The 20551-nt window shown below is 43.3% G+C and overlaps 1 protein-coding gene and 1 non-coding gene across 4 annotated transcripts in view; one reads left to right on the forward strand and one right to left on the reverse strand.

Moving 5' to 3' along the window:
- The window catches only part of LIN9 (lin-9 DREAM MuvB core complex component), an 88690-nt gene extending 71505 nt beyond the window's left edge, over nt 1-17185 (reverse strand). Inside the window, exons 1-4 of one of the 3 annotated variants that reach the window (XM_077938773.1) lie at nt 16849-17185; nt 8448-8480; nt 5010-5104; nt 3071-3175 (exon numbers count right to left, since the gene is read on the reverse strand). In XM_077938773.1, the coding sequence (XP_077794899.1) occupies nt 3071-3175; nt 5010-5104; nt 8448-8480; nt 16849-17098 (483 nt within the window). In that variant the 5' untranslated portion in view covers nt 17099-17185. Of the gene's footprint in view, nt 1-3070; nt 3176-5009; nt 5105-8447; nt 8481-16331 lie in introns of all 3 variants that reach the window. The other 2 variants (XM_015115129.3, XM_028826173.2) reach the window with 2 other exon arrangements.
- On the forward strand, nt 11490-11589 carry LOC114675400 (small nucleolar RNA U13). Its single transcript, XR_003726432.1, has one exon. It is a non-coding gene; the product is annotated as a small nucleolar RNA U13 (small nucleolar RNA).
- Nucleotides 17186-20551: the final 3366 nt, after the last annotated feature.

A 20551-nucleotide genomic window follows, 5' to 3' on the forward strand; every position in this document is an offset into this window, starting at 1 on the left:
TGTGCCCAGCCAAACTGTATGCTTTAAATATATGATTTGTATATGTAAAGTCTATCTTAACAAAGCTGGGTTTTTTCTTTTTAAAGTAGGACTCTGGAGACAGGCTGCCTGACTGTTATCAGTCTTTACTTCCTAGCTTTGAGTTCTTGAGTAAGATACTTATCTGTGTCTGTTTTCTTATCTACAAAATGGGAAATAATATAACAGTAACCTATTTCATAGTTGTTGTTGAAGATTAAATCAAAGTAATACCTATGAAGTGCTTAAAACAGGACTCAACACATAAGTAATTAGTAAAAGTTAGTTTTCATAATTTTTCAGCTCTGGGTGGTGTTCTTTAAATAAACATATAGACAAAATGCAAGAGATTTAGAAGATATGACTAAGGAGGGTAAGGGAACAAGCCATGTCAGGTAAAGGAAGATGGAAAGAACTAAAGATGCTACAACTAGTAAAGAGAAAACTCAGAGGATATAAAAACTTTTCACATATTTGAAGAAGTCTCATATCACGTTTATCCTACATTATATTTGTTCTGTATTGCTCAGAATTCTCTCCATTGCTAAAAAGGGCTCTGTAAAATAGTCCCAGAAGGAGTGATGTGCTCAGGAAGGAAGGCAGTGGATAGAGTTGCAACAGGACAGTGTCACAGTCTTAAAGATCAGTTTTCTATATGCTTGTGAATCATCTAGATTATCTTAGTAACATAGCTATTCCAAAGTCTAGCTAACAAAATTGTTACTTAACTATTTCTTGTTCATTCAACCTTGTATACAACAGCTAACTTAGCCAAGAAATGCACATTGCATTTCAGTTTCAACAAGATCAAATTCCTATTATTTTTAAATTTATTTTAGTTAATCTATTTTTTGAGACAGACTCTTGTTCTGTCACCCATGCTGGAGTGTACAGCTGTGATCTCGGCTCACTGCAACCTCTGCCTTCCAGGTTCAAGTGAGGAGCTGGGATTATAGGTGTGTGCCACCATGCCCAACTAATTTTTGTATTTACTGTAGAGATGGCATTTTGCCATGTTGGCCAGACTGGTCTCAAACTCTTGACATCAAGTGATCTGCCTGCCTTGGCCTCCCAAAGTGCTGGGATTACAAGATCAAATTATTAGATGCTTATGTGCACTTGGCCTTGACAGCATTTTTTGTGAAGTTCAAGATACATTTTTGTTCATTCTACAGAACATGAACATATTTTCCTGTTTAAAATTATCACAAGGCATTTAAGAGTTTTTATTGGTAGGGTAGATTGCTGGTCATGCTTTTAATTTACTTAATGCTAAATCCTTGGGTCGAGTGCAGTGGCTCACACGTGTAATCCCAGCACTTTGGGAGGCTGAGGTGAGTGGATTGCTTGAGGTCAGGAGTTCGAGACCAGCCTGGCCAATGTGGCAAAAGCCTGTCTCTACTGAAAATACAAAAATTAGCCAGGTGTGGTGGTTTGTGCCTATAGTCCCAGCTACTCGAGAGGCTAAGGGACAAGAATCACTTCAGTATGGGAGGCGGAGATTGCAGTGAGCCAAGATCATGCCAATGCAGTCCCCTCCCCCACCCCCCCAAAAAAACCTGGCTGGGAGCAGTGGCTCATGCCTGTAATCTCAGCACTTCGGGAGGCCGAGGCAGGCGGATCACCTGAGGTTGGGAGTTCAAGATCAGCCTGACCAACATGGAGAAATCTGTCTCTACTAAAAATACCAAATTAGCCGGGCATGGTGGCGCATGCCTGTAATCCCAGCTACTCAGGAGGCTAAGGCAGGAGAATTGCTTGAACCCAGAAGGCAGAGGTTGCAGTGAGCCAAGATCGCACCACTGCACTCCACCTGGGCAAGAAGAGCAAAACTCAGTTTCAAAAAAAAACCTAATGCTAAATTCTTGGTTGAGACTATCACCTCTACCATCTATTACACTAGAAAATCTTGTTTTATAAGACTTTGGAAAATAATGAAAGAGAAACAGGGAATGATTATATCAGAAGTTATAAAATGGATAAGACAAAAATTACATTACCCTTAAAGTTAATATTTCCTTATCTAATTTTAATTCCTTTGATTGTTACATGTCTAATTCTTTTTTTTTTTGGAGACAGAGTCTTGCTCTGTTAACCAGGTTGGAGTGCAGTGGCATGATCTCAGCTCACTGCAACCTCCGCCTCCTGGGTTCAAACAGTTCTCATGCCTCAGCCTCCCAAGTAGCTGAGATTACAGGTGTGTGCCATCATGCCAGCTAGTTCTTTTGTATGCTTAGTAGAGACAGGGTTTTCTCATTGTGGCCAGGCTGCTCTCGAACTCCTGGCCTCAAGTGATGTGCTCACCTTGGCTTCCCAAAGTGCTGTGACTATAGTCATGAGCCACCGTGCCCAGTCCACTATAAGTTTTTAAATGCCAAAAATAAATAAGGAGATATGATTTCATGCTAAATATTTTCCTCTCGGCAGGGTGCAGTGGCTCACGACTGTAATCCCAGCACTTTGGGAGGCTGAGGTGGGCAGATCACTTGAGGTCAGGAGTTCAAGACCAGCCTGGCCAACATGGTGAAACCCCGTCTTTACTAAAACATAAAAATTAGCTGGGCATGGTGGTGTGAGCCTGTAATCCCAGCTACTCGGGAGGCTGAGGCAGGAAAATCGCTTGAACCCAGGAGGCAGAGGTAGCAGTAAGCTGAGATCGCGCCACTGTACTCCAGCCTGGGTGACAGAGTGAGACTCCATCTCTTGGATAAAGGAAGTCTTCAACGTACTTGTCTTGGTGATCAAGTAAAACATTTTTTCCCCCTTATTTCAGTGCAAATCTAAAAATTGATTCCATGCTGCCAAATTCTTCCACTATCTCCATGCTTAAAAGAAAATTGTGCATTTGTAGGACTAACGACCAGCTTTCTATCCTGTTTCAAAGTTGATCAAAGAAATAACGTTTTCTAGGTAACTAAAACAGGACCAGAGTAGCAGTACGAATTTAAAGAAAAGAACTTGTTACTAAAAATGTAACAGAAATATAAACTTTATTAGGTTGAGCATTTGCTTACTTCCTTTCCAATGAAACGAAATTTTAGCACACACATACCTGTGGAACCATTGCAACCCTCTGGTTTCTTTTAGGTGACCTTGTATTTATTTGCCTATCATCTTCATCAGAAAAAAGTCGACTTCGTTTTGAATTTCTGAAAGGCTATGATAGAAATGTTTCATTTAATGAAAAAGCTGAACCCTCCCATTTTTGTTCCAAAATACAATTCTATACTTGGAAAACTGAGCTAACTCTGGATTATCAGCAGTATGGAAGAATAAAGTATGGGCAACACAAAGCACACAAAGCCAAATATAAATAACCTCAGATTTAGAAAGCAGTAAGATGTATTTATGCAAGTTGCTTATGAATGAAATACCTAGCTGATGAATAAAGTAAAACTTGAACCCCAAGTCTCCTTAGTACACTGGCAGCCTTGGACAGTGGTGATAGGAAAATAAGTTCCAGAAATTCCAGTTCAAATTATGTTGGTGCTTGGGTTAATACCAATCAGGCGTGTGACATATGTCTGCTGCATAGGGCTGGGCTGGGCCAAAGATTCTAAACCACTCTAGAAGAGTAAGCCTAAATGTGTATACTATTATACTAGATCTGCTGTCAAAAATCGTTAACCAAATTTTCATTTGTAAATAAGAATACAAGATACACATGATAGATATCTGATAATTACCCATAGAACTAAAAAAATTGTTTAAGTACCAAAAGTACATCATACACTTAAGGGTCTGTAATAGGAAAAATTTTACAGTTCACCCTAGGTTCAGAGGTTTCATTAATAGAGAGAAAAAGAAATAATATTGCAATAAGACCCATACCCTTTTCAAAGCCTTCTCCCACTCCTCATGGCTATTTGGAAGAGAAACATAAGCAGAGGGCTAACAACATATGGGCAACATCCACTCAGGTCTACAAACCCTTGAAATTAAACCCACTCTGGCTGGGCACAGTGGTTCATGCCTATAATCCCAGCACTTCGGAAGGCCGAGGCAGTAGGATCACTTGAGCCCAGGAGCTGGAAACCAGCCTGGGCAACACAAGGAGACCCCATCTCTACAAAAAAAAATTTTTTTTTAATTAGCTGGGCATGGTGGCACACACCTGTAGTCCCAGCTACTTGGCAGGCTGAGCGGGGAGCATCGCTTGGGCCTGGGAGTTCCTGACCAGCCTGGGCAACAGAGCGAGACCTCGTCTCAAAAAAAGAAAAACAAAAAGAAATTAAACCCACTCAGAGTCTTGATACTCTATAGTCCTGACAGGAAGTCCATTCTACACTGCCCCCCTTCCCTGACCACAAGCAGAGGAGGAAGGGAATGAAGATGATGGAATTGACATGTGAGGAAAGCCCCTCACATTCATTGTGGCCAGCTGCCCAGGCTACTGCGACTGCTGCTGTCTATCCCAACTCCAGGATTGTTTCAAGACAGACCCTTAAAACCTCCTGGCTACCTGGCAGGGCAGGAGAGAAACAGAGTTCCTAAAATCGTTAGTCATGTCAATTATATGCTCATCTCTACTTCCCATCTCTAAATGCACTTACCTTTGAGTTACACAATGATTTTTTTTCTTTTTGGCTATACAAGATTTTAATACCTTACCACTTATATATATATATATATATATATATATATATATATACACACACATACACACACACACACACATACATATTTTTGCAGGTACTGAATGAAGCCATGTAAAATTTTTTGCATATCTGATAAAATTTTAAGTTGTAGTTTTTTGTTTTTCCTATTTAAAGAAACTATTACACAATTACTGAACAAATGCTTAATGATGACCAGATCATCATTGGGTACAAATTAATTTATCTAAATAAGATCAAACAGTGCTTAATGACACATGAGGTTGGGAAAAAAACTTGTAAATTTTTTACTGTGCTGCGAGAATTTACACATGACAATAATACAGACAACTCAGCTATAATTATTCTAAAATGTAAGAAAAACTCACTCCTTACCATTTCCACAGCAGGGCTTGTATTCCTGCCTTTCCAAACAGGTGTTTTCTGTAAAGAACTGTACTTTTCATTCCATGTGTTAGATAAGCTTCCCTCTGTAATAAATAATTAATACTAATAAAATTTTGGCTTAGTTCAAAGGATTTCATACCATGAATACTGCCTTTTTCATAACAGCCATATATCTAAAATATTTACCAATATGGAAAAAATATGCTTACTATAATAATTTATTATAAATGAAAAAGCTCTTCTGTATTTTTCTGTCAAACTCTCTAAATAATTTGATAAAGCAATGCATCTTGAAAGTATTAAATGTCCATACTGAAACATGTGCTTCTTTTTCTTTCTTTTTGGATTTTTAATAATTTCTCCATTCCAACTTGCCAAGAACTATATCATAAATTTTGGTACAATTCTGAAAGCTGGGGAATCAAAAATGGAAAAAGCCCTTTCTAACCTTGAATTTAGAGCACATTTCTTTTTTTATTTTTTCTTTGTGTATGAGACAGTACTTGCTCCATCGCCCAGGCTGGGGTGCAGTGGCACAATCTTGGCTGACTGCAACCTCTGCCTCCTGGGTTCAAGTGGTTCTCTTGCCTCAGCCTCCCCAGTAGTGGGATTACAGGTGTGTGCCAAAACACCTAGCTAATTTTTGTATTTTTAGTAGAGACAGGGTTTCTCCATGTTGGCCAGGCTGGTCTCAAACTCCTGACTTTAGGTGATCCACCCGCTTCGGCCTCTCGAAGTGTTGAGATTACAGGCATGAGCTACCACGCCAGACTGTATTTAGAGCATATTTCTAAATGTTTTCTGATTTAATATGTGAATCACTTGATATATAAAAAGGAAATTAGGCCAGGTGCAATGGCTCATGCCTATAATTCCAGGACTTTGGGAGGCCGAGGCGGGTGGATCATTTGAGGCCATGAGTTTGAGATCAACCTGGCCAACATGGTGAAACCCCACCTCTACAAAAAATACAAAAATTAGCCGGGCATGGTGGCGCACCCCTGTAGTCCCAGCTATTCAGGAGGCTAAAGCAGAGAATCGCTGGAACCTGGGAGGCGAAGGTCGAAGCGAGCCAGGGTCGAAGCAAGCTGAGACAGTACCACTGCACTTCAGTATGCACAACACGGCGAGTCTCTGTCCCCTCACAAAAAATGAAAAAGTAAATCAGCGTGGTTATTTCGTTTTCCTTAATTCAGAGAAATGTCTTCAGAGTTGTACATAACCAGAAAAAAAGTTGTATCAAATAGACATTATGATTACACACATTATAATGATTAGACATATTGTGAAAATAAAGAGGGGTGAGTTTAATTTTTGTAAAAAAGATGTTTATATAGAGGCATAGAAAACTAGGATGAATATACAAGATGGTTATTTTTATTTTCTTCTAGTGGCTCATCAGCATTTTCTCATTTTTTCCGTAAGAAATACATAATACTTATATAAATGTTTTTATAAAGATGAATGAGTGCCAGGTATGGTGGCTTACACCTGTAATCCCAGCATGTTGGGAGGCCAAAGTGGGAGGATCACCTGAGGTCAGGAGTTCAAGACCAGGCTGGCCAACATGACGAAACCCCATCTTTACTAAAAATACAAAAATTATCCAGGTGTGGTGATGCATGCCTGCAGTCCCAGCTACTCAGGAGGCTGAGGCACAAGACTCACTTGACCCGAGCTGAGATATTGTGCCACTGCACTCCAGCCTGGGCAACAAAGCAAGACTCAGTCTCAAAAAAAAAAAAAAAAAGGGAGAGAGAAATGAGTTTAATATTGGGAGAAAAAGAATAATGGAATAATTTTTAAGAATCGCAAAAGAACAGAAGTGGGATGGAGTTGATCCTGCTCGGCAAAGAAATTGGGGTGTTCTGGAAGACAAGTGGTCTCCTCAAGCTAGAAGGATTTAATTTGGTAAATCACCAATCCAAAGAACAATATAGTAGCTTTAAAAACTAAAAGTACTAATGAACCTTTGAGAATATTTAACTCGGTTCCAAATTTATTGACCTACTAGAATCTTAATCAAGAGGTAAAATTTTAAAGGAACTGTGTTAAAAGGGTTAGTCTAATGTACCTGCCAAAAGAAATAGTGAGACCAAGGAACATGTCAAACTTTTTCTTAGAATGAGAAAAGTACTATCATTCTTTTATTTCAGGGCATTATTACTTAGAAAGCAAGATTTTTTTTTTTTTTAATTTGAGACAGAGTCTCACTCTGTCACCCAGACTGGAGTGCGATGGCGCAATCTCGGCTTACGACAACCTCCGCCTCCCAGGTTCAAGCAATTCTCCTGCCTCAGCTTCTCAAGTAGCTGGGATTACAGGTGTCTGCCACCACTCCCGGCTAATTTTGTATTTTTAGTAGAGACGGCGTTTCACTATGTTAGCCAGGCTGGTTTCGAACTCCTGAATTCAAGTGGTCCACCTGCCTCATGAGGCCTCCCAAAGTGCCGGGATTACAGGCATGAGCCACCGTGCCCGGTGAAAGCAAGACTCTTAAAAATAAGCTATTACAGGCCAGATGTGGTGGCTCATGCCTATAATCCCAGCACTTTCCAAAACTGAGGCAGCAGGATCCCTTGAGTCCAGGAGTTCGAGACCAGCCTGGGCAACAAAGTGAGGCCTCCTCTCTACAAAAAATAAAGAAATTAGCTGGGCATGGTGGCATTTGCCTGTGGTCCCAGCTACACAGGAGGCTGAGGCAAGAGAATCACTTGAGCCCAGGAGGTCAAGGCTGCAGTGAACTGTAGTCACGTCACCGCACTCTAGCCTGTGTGACAGAGCGAGACCCTGTCTCAAAAAATAAATAAACAAAAAATCTGCTGGGCACAGTGGCTCACGTCTGTAATCCCAGCACTTTGGGAGGCCAAGGTGGGCAGATCACTTGAGGCCAGGAGTTTGAGGCCAGTCTGGCCAACATGGTGAAATCCCATCTCTACTAAAAACATAAAAATTAGCCAGGCATGGTGGCACATGCCTGTAATCCCAACTACTCAGGGGGCTGAGGCACGAGAATCACTTGAACCTGGGGAGGCAGAGGTTGCAGTGAGCCAAGATTGCACCATTGTACTCCAGCCTGGGCAACAGAGAGACTGTCTCAAAAACAAACAAACAAACAAACAAACAATTATGCTAACATATAGCTCAGCACAGTTGTTTAACAAATGTTTTTAATCTAAATATTTATGGAATGTTTAATTAGAAAAGTTTTTAATCAATAATTTTAGAAATTTTTAAAAACAATTTCTAACAACTGAGGATCAATTCTCCTATAAAAGCATATTTATTTAAGGTTATCAGTGAAAACCAATACTGAAAAGCTACAATGAATCATAACTTAGAAGGAAAAGGGAAACACTATATCCAGATGAATTTAATGAATTAGACTTTTAGCTATGGTATACCTAAAAATGCGATACTTCTTACCTTTTAAACTGACAAGGGCTTTTGCTGAAGAACCTGAAATTAAAAATAAAACAAATCAGTAATTATTTCATAACCAAAGTAAGAGAAAAAGACTTTGGTTTGGGGGTAAAAGTGATCCATTTAGTTTTAGTAATACTGAGTTTGAAGAGATGGTGGAATGTGCAATTAAAAATATCTAGCATACCATTCAAACTATAAACCAGAACTCAGATAAAGAAAGAACTGGAGAGAGACATATGAGAGTCTTGCTGAAGTTGTGAGAACTGGAGACCATTCCAGGAGAAGAAAATGAAGAAAGAGAAGAAAGAGCAAGAGTGGGGACAGAGGTAATTTTGGATCCTCATCCAGGTGTGCTGTGGTGCTGGAAGAAAAGAGAAAGGCAACTGACATCTACTGAGGCAAAGACTGATGTGGTAATGGAGTGGGAAAAACAGACAATGGAAATGATTCAGGGACTGTCATAGCAAGCGAAAGTCTAGAATGCAGGTATATGCAATACTTCAAGATTTAAGCTGGAAAAGGGAATACAGAACGGCCAAGAGGGGCTAAAGCTGGAGGGGTCCACTGGATAAAACAAACTCTACTGTACATTAGAGGCCAGGTGTGATGGCTAACAACTGTCATCCCAGTGCTTTGGAAGACCAAGGTGGGAAGGATCGCCTGAGGCCAGGAGTCTGAGACCAGCCTGGGCAACATAGGGAGATCCTGTCTCTAAAAAAAAAATTTTAATTCACTGGGTATGGTGGCACGTGCCTCCAGTCTCAGCTACTCAGGAGGCTGATGTGAGAAGCTTGCTGGAGCCTGGGAGGTTGAGGCTGCAGTGAGCTGTGACCGCACCACTGCACTTCAGCCTGACAGACAGAGTAAGACTCCGCCTTAAAAAAATAAAAAAGAAATTAGAATAACAAGGAAGCTCCTCAGACACGCAGAATCTAGACTCAATCTATATTATTAATAAACAACAGGGGATTCTGTTGCAGGTAACCCCCTTTGAGAAACATCAGGCCACAGGTTCTGGTGTGAATGAATGATAGGATCTATGGGTAGGGAAAGTAGAAAAGTCAATAGAGAAAGAAGCTTTTTGAGAGCGAGAAAGCACTAAATTTAAAAATCTCAGAACTGGATGTATACATTGCAAAGTCCAAGTCATCTGAAAAATAATAATTAAGGATGATCTCAGGGGATTAAATAAAAAAGAACATGAACTAGGAACAAAAATCAGAGAGGACAGATTAATCCTCTTTGCTGTTTAACAAAAGCAGCTGTGATTTACACCTCCTATAAATGGGTAACAGACTTAAAATGAGAAGCAACAGATAAAGTATGGCAGTTATGAAACACTTCATCTCAGATCCTTAAACACTCTGCATCTCTGATCACTAAACTTCAACTGATTTGTTCCTCCACAGGTCAGTATAAGAGACTTGTAAAACAGACACCTATTAGCATTAAAGACACTTATTTTCACTCTACTCTCTTGCCTAGATGTGAAGAATAGTTAACAGGACACCATAACAGCTTCCGTATGGCAAATGAAGCTTAATGACAAAAGGCAGTAAAGTCATGAGGGTGAATGACACAAAATCTTGCTAAAAAGTCTCAAACAACGCAACACAACTGTAAAGCAGCAACAGTAGATAATACACACATCTGTTTACCAACAGATATGTAGTGCATTTGAGAAAAAGTAGTAACCATTCACTCACTGAATATGTAGAGTGCTGATGGCATGCCAGTCCCTACCTGCTCTAGGCAATGGGAATACAACAGCAAGCAAAACAGTCAAAGTCCCTGCTCTCATGGAATGTACATTCTAGTGATGGGAGACAAACAAAAACAGCTATCGAGTCATGATAAGCACTCTGGAAAAAATAAAGCAGAAGAATATGCAGGTTGGGATGGGGGGGAAGGAAAACTATTTGTATATAAGGTGTTCATGATTAGCTTCTATGAAAGGTGATGTTTAAGCAGAGAGCTGAAGAGGTATAGGCCATAAGAATATCCATTCCTGCTCCATGAAGGCAGGAACCGTATCCTGGGGATTCTGACCAATCACCTTTAACCTTTTTTCCTTTTCCTTTTTTTTTTTTTTTGAGATGGAGTCTCACTCTGTCACCCAGGTTGGAGTGCGGTGGCGTAATCTCAGCTCACTGCAACCTCCACCTCCCAGGTTCAAGCAATTCTCCCTGCCTCAGTCTTCCAGGTAGCTAGGATTACAGGTGCATGCCACCATATGCAGCTAATTTTTGTATATTTAGTAGAGAAAGGGTTAAGCCATGTTGGCCAGGCTGGTCTTGAACTCCTGACCTCAGGTGATCCACCCAGCTTGGCCTCCCAAAGTGCTGGGATTACAGGCGTGAGCCACCGCAACCGGCCCTTTTTTCCTTTTTCTAGATGCAGGATAGCATAGTGGTTAAGAAAACAGGTTCTGGCCGGGCACGGTGGCTCAAGCCTGTAATTCCAGCACTTTGGGAGGCCGAGACGGGCAGATCACGAGGTCAGGAGATCGAGACCATCCTGGCTAACACGGTGAAACCCTGTCTCTACTAAAAATACAAAAAAAAAAAAAAAAATAGCCGGGCGACGTGGCAGGCGCCTGTAGTCCCAGCTACTTGGGAGGCTGAGGAAGGAGAATGGCGTAAACTCAGGAGGCAGAGCTTGCAGTGAGCTGAGATCCCGCCACTGCACTCCAGCCTGGGCGGCAGAGCGAGACTCCGTCTCAAAAAAAAAAAAAAAAAAAAACAGGTTCTAGGTTGAGACTAGCTATGTTTGAATCTTCGTCCTGACACTTTCTTGCATGTTACCTTAAGCCAGTTACTTTGCCTCTCTGTGCTATTGTTTCTTCATGTGTAAAATGAAGATTAAATGAGTTAATACACGTAAAAGTGCATAGAACAACTAATATATTACAGTTAATTTTGATATAATCCGTATTATTTTAAGCAATCAAAAAATAGGTTAAGAACATGGATTTTTCAGTCAGGTGAATCTGATTAAATTAGAATCTTGCTCTAACAAGGTGTTCATTAATCCAAAGATTCTACCCTTCGTAGTTCATAAGCATGATGATTGGGTTTTCATACTCATGTGTGAGATGTGTCTCTCAAACTTTGTGAAAAGTCAGCACATGACCCATCTGATGTGGAAAAAACATTTTATTGAATGCCTACCATAAGCACTGTTAGGGGCTAGGGTTACCCCAAAGAACAAGACAAACAAAGCCTCTGCTCTCAGGAAGCTTAAACTCTAGTAGAAAGACATATATATAATAAACAAGTACATAAAAATTATAGTTCATGAAAAAGGAAATAAACAGGGTGTTATTGGTGGGGAGGGGGGAATTACTCTAAGTACGAACTACTTTACTTTTGAGTACAAATGGTTTCTCTGAGGAGGTAACATCTAAAAAACTAGCTGTGACAGAGGAGGAAATCAAAGCTATGAGTCTGGGCAGAACAAACAGGTTAAGTATTAAGAAGGGAGGAGGGGTGACTGTGCTTGCATAGGGAAGAATAGTATGAAAGGTCAGAGGTAAGCCAGGTGTTATGCATGGAACTGGGAATGCAATTAGGGAGACAGAAACAATACCTGCTCTGATGGGGCTACTAACCAATCACATAAACAAATACAAAACTGCAACTGTTAATAGCTGTCACTAGGAAGTTACATAGCAATACAAAAAGATTTAGAGAAAATGGGCCCTGGCCTGGCACAGTGGCTCACACCTGTAATCCCAACACTTTGCGGGGGCCAAATGACTTGAGGTCAAGAGTTCGAGACCAGTCAGGTTCCACTAAAAATACAAAAATTAGCCAGGCTTGGTGGTACACACCTGTAATCACAGCTACTCAGGAGGCTGAGGCAGGAGAATCGCTTGAACTCTGGAGGTGGAGGTTGCAGTGAGCCAAGATTGCACCGCTACACTCCAGCCTGGGTGACAGAGCAAGATTCCATCTTTAAAAAAAAAATAAAGAAGATAGGCCCTGCGTGGTGGCTGAAGCCTGTAATCCCAGCACTTTGGAAGGCTAAGGCAGGAGGATAGTTTGAGGCCAGGAGTTTGAGACCAGTCTGAGCAACATAGGGAGACCTCCTCTCCATAAAAAAATAGAAAAACAAAAACAAAAACCTTGTTGGGCATGATGGTACATGCCTGTGGTCCCAGCTACTGGGGAGACTGATGCCGGAGGATCTCCTGAGCCCAGAAGATCAAGGCTGCAGTGAGCCATGATCATGCCTCTGCACTCAAGTCTACACAACAGACAGAGACCCTGTCTCTTTAAAAAACAAAAAACAGATTTAAAGAAGACATAATTTAGTCAGGGAGGATGGGAAATGGCTCTCTGAAGAAGCATAAAAGGGGATCTAAAAGATAATTACAAGTTAACTGAAAGTAAGGGGGGTGTGAGGGGTTAGCATTCCAGGTTGAGAGAACAGCATGTGCAAAGACCCTGGAGAAAAGGGGAGACTGGTGAGTATAGGGAATGAAAAAGGTCCAATTTAACCCAAAGGGATAGAATGAGGGGACAAGTGGTATGACATAAAGCTGAGAGGTAGGGAGCAGCCAGACCACAAAGGGTCTTACAGCTACTAAGGGTTTCTAACAGGAGGATGTCATATATTCATTTTGAAAGGATCCCACTCGCTTTGTGTTTGTGGGAAGGGGGCTGAATTAATAAGAGGCTGAGGTAATTGGTAAAGAGAAGAAATAGTGACAGTTTGGGCTATGGTGATGGTAGGAAATGGGTAGAATTGATAGATATTTAGAAGGTAAAATGTACAGACTTAGTAAAAGCTTAAATAGGGGAAGTGAAAGAGAGGAAAGTGGCCGGGGGCGTGGTGGCTCACACCTGTAATCCCAGCACTTTGGGAGGCTGAGGCGGGCGGATCACCTGAAGTCAGGCGTTCGAGACCAGCCTAGCCATGGTGAAACCCCGCCTCTACTAACAATACAAAAATTAGCCAGGTGTGGTGGTGGGCGCCTGTAAACTCAGCTACCCAGGAGGCTGAGGCAGGAGAATCGATAGAACCCGGGAGGCAAAGGCTGCAGTGAGTTGAGATCACACCACTGCACTCCAGCCTAGGTGACAGAGCAAGACCCTGTCTCAGGAAAAAAAGAAAAAAGAAAACAAAAGTGAGAGAGGGAAGTGTCAAAGAAAATCTCTAGGTTTCTGCCCTGCCAGCTGAATGTACAGTGGAATCATTCGAATCACTAGAAGTATCTGTCATGGGGTAAGACTGAGGTGGATTTTAAACTCGTGCAGTTCTAGGGGCCTTTGAAGCATCTAAGAAGAAATGTGAAATAGGCAAGAGATATCAAGAAAGGGAGCTCAGGAAAGATCTGGGCTGAAGATAGCCTTAGTTTCCTCATATAAAATGTGAGTACTTACGTCAATTGAAATGAAGATTAAATGAGCAAATACATATAATATCCTTTGCATGGCATCTGGTTCATAGTAAATACTCAATAAATGGTAGCTTTGATTATTGATAATGTTATATTGACTACTGAATAATATATTGGCTAGACTCCTTGACTAAATGTGGCCAAAAAACATACTGTTATTTCCAGTATCAAATTGAAATTGCTTTTCCTTTTCAAGACCCTCCTCCAGTTTCATTAATAATACCTGTTACTTTGCATTAATTCCATATAAATTAAGTATTTATGTATACTTGATTTGTGGCACTGTATAACAAAGAAAGAAAATCCCTGGTTTCAACAAAGCTGAAGTCTGGTTAAACAAGATATACACACGAATACACATCAATGTACCAGAGATGTCACAAAGTAATATAAATGATTAGGTTATATTAATTTGAAAGTGGAGCTGGAATTTGAACCCTAATATAAATCCCAAGTCCCTACAAAGAACCACAGTAAATTCTCAATAAATGTTGGATGATATGAAGCAAATATTCCCAACGGCAGTTGTAAGAAAGCCACATAAAACACCTCTCATTACAACAGAATGACTGCAGTAACCAAAATAGGAGCTCTAGTGATTGTGACATCCAAGAGGTGATAAGACATCTTTATGATAAAGATACCAAGGATGACGAAAAACATTTTCGGATGACAAGTACACTGTGCTTAGTAGGTCCACACTCATTTGGGAGCATTCAAAGTCACAATCAAGGCCAGCCACGGTGGCTCATACCTGTAACCCCAGCACTTTAGGAGGCTGAGGCGGGCGGATCACCTGAGGTCAGGAGTTCGAGACCAGCCTGACCAACATGTAGAAACCCCGTCTCTACTAAAAATACAAAAAAATCAGGCGGGCATGGTGGCTCATGCCTGTAACCCCAGCTACTCGGGAGGCTGAGGTAGGAGAATCGCTTGAACCCGGGAGGTAGAGGTTGCAGTGAGCCGAGATAGCGCCATTGCACCCCAGCCTGGGCAATAAGAGTGAAACTCCATCTCAAAATAAATAAATAAATAAATAAATAAAATAAATCACAATCAATTGTATTCTACAAATAAACAATACAACTCATGACTGGTCAATAGCTGTTCCCTATCCAATACAGTGGCTACTAGCTACATGTGACTATATAAGTAAAATTCAAAATTCAGTTCCTCCATCACTCTAGCCACATTTGAAATGTCCCGTATGGCTAGTAGCTTGGCTACCCTATTGGCCATCACAAAAGAGAACAGTTCCATCACGGACAAAGTTCCTTTGGTACTTAGTGCTGCTCTCTATCAAATTTAAAACACAACACTTTTAATACGACTTTTCACCAGCTTGGCAACTTGAACTTTTATTTTAACTTTATAACTTATTAAGAATACATGACCTCACAAAGAAAATGGAATCGGTATGTTGAGTTCTCTTTTTCAAAGTCCATTTACCTTGTGCATAGATAGATTCAATAGTGATTGAGCCTTTCACAAATATGTATAAACTGAATAGTGAATGTGGATTCAGGACTTTTTTGTAATTAACTAACATATTTGCCTTTTCATATAATTTATGCAATACTGTAAATTACAAAAGTTCCATTGCCCTTAAACTACGGAATTGGTGCTTTTACTTACTCAACACAAGTGAGTATACACGTCTTAGATGTCAGGGTGAGTAAACACGGATAGGTGAGGCAATGCCCTAGGGTGGGTGTCAGGCAGGGTACTGCACATGTACGCTGTGTTGGTCACATCCATACATAAAGGTACCTTCATGGCTCTTAAGACACATATAGAATAAACTCTGCGGGACGGGGGCTACCTGAACACTGAGTATCCGGGCTGGATGATCTCAGGAAAGGTCCACAGCCACCTGTGGTCCCAGGGGAAGGGGCCAACCCTCTGACACGGAAACACTTCCAGGGGTGGACACACCGGTGGGGGGGCGGGGAGGACAGTGAAGATCACAAGTGCCCGTAGAGGCAGGAGCTGTGACAGGACAAGATCAGAAGCTGGGGCAAGAAGAAGGGGCCGTGGACCACACCGTGCCCAGCCCGAGCCCTCCCCCGGCCCCGGGACAGGCGAGTTACATAACCCCGGCGGGCGTCTCTCGGCGCCGGGCGAGTGGTGCAGGCGGCGAGGACAGCCCCCGCGCCCGGGGGCCGCTCTTCCCCCCACCTCGGCTGGGGGCCGGAGTCGGGCCAGGGGAGCAGCCACCGCCTCCGCCTGGCACAGGCTGGACTCCCGGGCTCTCGGTTTCCGGCCCTGGCGCTCACACAACCCCAGAAACCAACACACAGACACCATAACAAAGGCGGCGACGCGGCGGCAACACCGGAGTGGGAGGACTAGGGGACCACAGTGGGGCTGGCAGTCAGCCCACCTGCCCAGCGGAGGGCACGGCCGTCCGTCCCGGCCGGTGCAGCCGTGGGGCAGGCAGCAGGCGGGAAAAGGCGGGGGTGCTTTGAGGTGCTACTCACTCTCGTCAGGCAACTGGTCGAGCTCCGCCATCTTGAACGAGCCGCGCCGCTTTTTCAAAGGCTGCCCGCCGCGGTGCATTGTGGGGCGGAGACTGTCTTTGCGAGGGAGGTTCGAATGCGGAGCTCGCTGCCCGCGGCGCTGCGCCGCGCTGCTCCCGCCGCGGCTGGCTGAGGCGGGCCGGGCTCCGCCCGCGCCTGCCTGGGGAGGAGGTGCCGCCGAAGGGGGGCCGCACCTCGCCCCTCCGCCGCCGCCTCCGGCCGAGCAGGGCGGGAGGAAGGGAGAAAGGAGGCCGCGCGGCGAGGCCCGGCGCCGGAGCGCTGGGGGAGCAGCACCAGCTCCGGAGTCCCGCCCGGGCCCCGCTCCAGGCGCGTGTTCCGCGGCCCGCGCTGCAGCTGCGGGAACTGCAGGCTGTTTGTTCCGAGTGGAGAACTGGAGGGAAGCCCTGGCAGGGGGAAAGAAGCCCTCTGTTCTGGGACGCATTGTCCGACGGGGCTCTACGCAAAGTGAAATATTCACGGTTCCCGAAACCCATATTGCTCGGGCGCCTCCGTCCCCTCACTTTTCCCGAGAGCGCCGGCTGCAGCAGCCCACTGCGCGTGGCGACGTCCGGGACTCGGCCCCAGCGGCCCCTCGCCGGCCGGGCACGCCTTTCCCGAATGTTGGAAGCTGAGCTGCGTGCAGCGGGGGAGCGAGACCTTGAGAGGTCATGAAGTTGGTCATTTAGGCCGACAGCTAAAGAACTGTTCTGCTCAGCTGTTTCATCCATTCGACACTAGATCGTGCAGTGGGCTGGAAGAGAATTAGGAAAGGAAAAACAGGAGGCTTCGAGAGGATACAGAAAGGAACAGTGACACTACAAGGTGATAAACTACCTGATCAAATGTTACGATGATATTGGACGAGAATTCAACGAAATTGAAAGAAGCCCTAGGAAAAAAATTCACAATATCTGTAACACTTTCCAGTAATAAAGCACTGTTGCTTTTCAAAAATTCATTTAACAAATGTCATTGAGCTCCAGTCCTTTTCTCCAGGAATTTATGGGTTTGGAGGAATGGGACCGCTAAGCAAACATGGGTGAATCCCAGGAACTACAAAGTTAAAAGGCGGTTTACTAAGATGACACAGAGGCCCGCCCAGGCTAAGGAGTTGAACTTGCTTAGTGCACTGGAGCAGTGGAAAAGTCGGGTTTTACCTAAAGATGGGGTATGTTTCTATTTGTGTTTTCGAACAAAAATATGGGAAATGGATTGGTGGGGGACAAGATGAGAGCCTAGAAACCAGTCAGGAAGAAGCTTATTTGGGGCATACAAAGGACAGAAGAGAGATGACTGCACTGGTAGCTAGAGAGGTGCAGAGGGTGGGCTCTGGAGCCCCAGGGCCTCGATGGGAAGAATCCAGATGGGCTGCTAGTTGTATAATCTCCGGCACGTTGGTTTCCTAACCGAATTCTCTGTGCCTCAGTTTCTTATCTGTAAAATGCAAGTAACAGAGTTGTTTTGAGGGCTAAATGATTTGATAGATGTAAGGACCTTATAATAGCTGCTAACACCCATCAGTTAGCCACTACCACCACCATCACCACAGCATAGGCAGTATTAGAGAGAGGTGGCAGCATGCACTCCACCTTTCAAGACGTGGAAAATAAAGGATTGAGTGAGTCACTGGGTGTGAGGAGAAGGAAGTTTCATTGCTGATGCCAGCTTTGTGCCTTGGGTAACTGGGTGCTGCTATGCTAAGGTAGGAGGGAGAGCAGGGAGGGTGAAAGTTCAGTTTTACAAAGTAATCCTTCAGAGCTAGCTTAACCTCTCCTTTGCCTTCTAAACACACTCTGATCTGCTCTCTAAGAAGATTAAAACACTGGTCCTTGTTGTCAGCACCTGGGGGGCGGGCTGCAGCAGCTTGCACTTCACTATCAATTTGGAGAGGAGAGCAGGAAAAGGTCAGCCCTTTAAGAATGAAAGAATAGAAATTTAAACATGAGAGGCCGGGCGCGGTGGCTCACGCCTGTAATTCCAGCACTTTGGGAGGCCGAGACGGGCGTATCACGAGGTCAGGAGATTGAGACCATCCTGGCTAACACGGTGAAACCCCGTCTCTACTAAAAACACAAAAAATTAGCCGGACGTGGTGGCGGGCGCCTGTAGTCCCGGCTACACGGGAGGCTGAGGCAGGAGAATGGCGTGAACTTGGGAGGGGGAGCTTGCAGTGAGCCGAGATTGCGCCACTGCACTCCAGCCTGGGCGACAGAGCGAGACTCCGTCTAGAAAAAAAAAAAAAAAACATGAGAGGTTATGAGTGGGAGAAGCAAAAGCCTTGTGTGAATGTCATGATGGTCAAGGTGTCATTAGACCAAGGCAAACCTGGTTTTATTATGAGGCAGTTTTCATGTACACGCAACAACACAACTACTGTTTAAATCAATGTTTTTAGACCCTTCCCCGATAATCTGCCTTTTAAACAAAAACTCTAAGTGACTCTTCTCATAAATCCAAAGCCTGAAGCTGTATCCTAGCCCCAGATCTAGCACTTAGCTGTGTGATCGAAGCCAAGGCACACCTAACTCTTCAATAAGGTTCGTTATTGAATATTTATGACAGATGTTACAAGGATTGGCTTACTTGATTCTCCCAACAACCTGGTAATTTGTCCAAAGACAATGGCAAGCAAGTACTAGAAGCAGGAATCTAGCCCACTTTTCGGTGCCTCAGTGACTCCCTCTGTGATGGGAGGATTACACGTATGTTTTTGTCCATTTGTGCTGCTATAACAAAACATCTGAGACTGGGTAATTTATAGAGAATTTTTTTTTTTTTTTTTTTTTTTTTTTTGAGACAGAGTTTCGCTCTTGTCACCCACGCTGGAGTACAACGGTGTGATCTCGGCTCACTGCAACCTCTGCCTCCTGGGTTTAAACAATTCTCCTGCCTCTGCCTCCAGAGTAGCTGGGATTACAGCTGCCTGCCACCACTCCTGGCTAATTTTTGTATTCTTAGTAGAGAGACAGGATTTCACCAGGTTGGCCGGGCTGGTCTTGAACTCCTGACCTCAAGTGATCTACCTGCCTCAGCCTCCCAAAGAGCTGGGATTACAGGCACGAGCCAGCGTGCCCAGCCAACAACAATAATTTATTTATCACCGTTTCAAACGCTGGGGAAGTCCAAGATCAAAGTGCCAACGTCGGCGTCTGGTGATGGCAGCTCTCTGTTTCCAAGATGGTGCCTCATTGCTCCATCCTCTGGAGGGGATGCATGATGTGTCCTCACATGGTAGAAGGGACAGAAAGGCAAGAAAGCACTTCCATCAACCTTGAGCCCTTTCATAAGGGTATTAACCCCATTCACGAAAGCAGAACCCTCATGACTTAATCACCTCCCAGAGGCCACACCACTTAATACTGTTGCATTGGGGATTATGTTACAATTGAATTTGGGAGGGAAAACCATCATTCAAACCATAGCAACATGCGACACGGGTATTAAATTTCCTGCAATCACTTATTCCCATTTAAAATGATGTGACTGTGTGTGTTGTTTGCTTTTTTAAAAAAACAAACCATGGTATGGATAAGGTCATCAAGTCGTGAAAAACCTAAATAAAAATACACCATAAGAAACATCTCATGTACCTCATAAATATATCCACCTACTATGTACCCATAAAAATTCTAAAAAATTTTTAAAATACCGTAAGAAAAATAAACATGGCCACATTTTAGAAATATCCGGTTTGACCATTTCTAGTCCTATGGTCTATTTATCAATTATTGGGTTAGATTATTTTTGTGAAAACAGTTGCAGTGACTAAAGATAAAACGTGTGTGTCGGGGGCCTGGTGCAGTGGCTCACACCTGTAATCCCACCACTTTGGGAGACTGAGGCAGGTGGATCACCTGAGCACCTGAGATCAGGGGTTTGAGACCAGTCTGACCAACATGGTGAAACCCCGTCTCTACTAAAAATACAAAATTAGCCAGGAGTAGTGGCTTGCGACTGTGATCCAAGCTACTGGGAAGGCTGAGGCAGGAGAATTGCTTGAACCCAAGCAGCGGAGATTGCAGTGAGCTGAGATCACACCACTGCACTCCAGCCTGGGTGAAAGAGTGAGACTCCGTCTCAAAAAAAAAAAAAATAGTGTGTGTGTATATAATATGTGTGTGAATGTTTTTATAAATACTATTGATAAACTTTGGAATTTGAGTTAGTAATGAACAAATAAA

Source organism: Macaca mulatta, chromosome 1, assembly GCF_049350105.2.
Source record: "Macaca mulatta isolate MMU2019108-1 chromosome 1, T2T-MMU8v2.0, whole genome shotgun sequence".
Classification (NCBI taxonomy): domain Eukaryota; kingdom Metazoa; phylum Chordata; class Mammalia; order Primates; family Cercopithecidae; genus Macaca; species Macaca mulatta.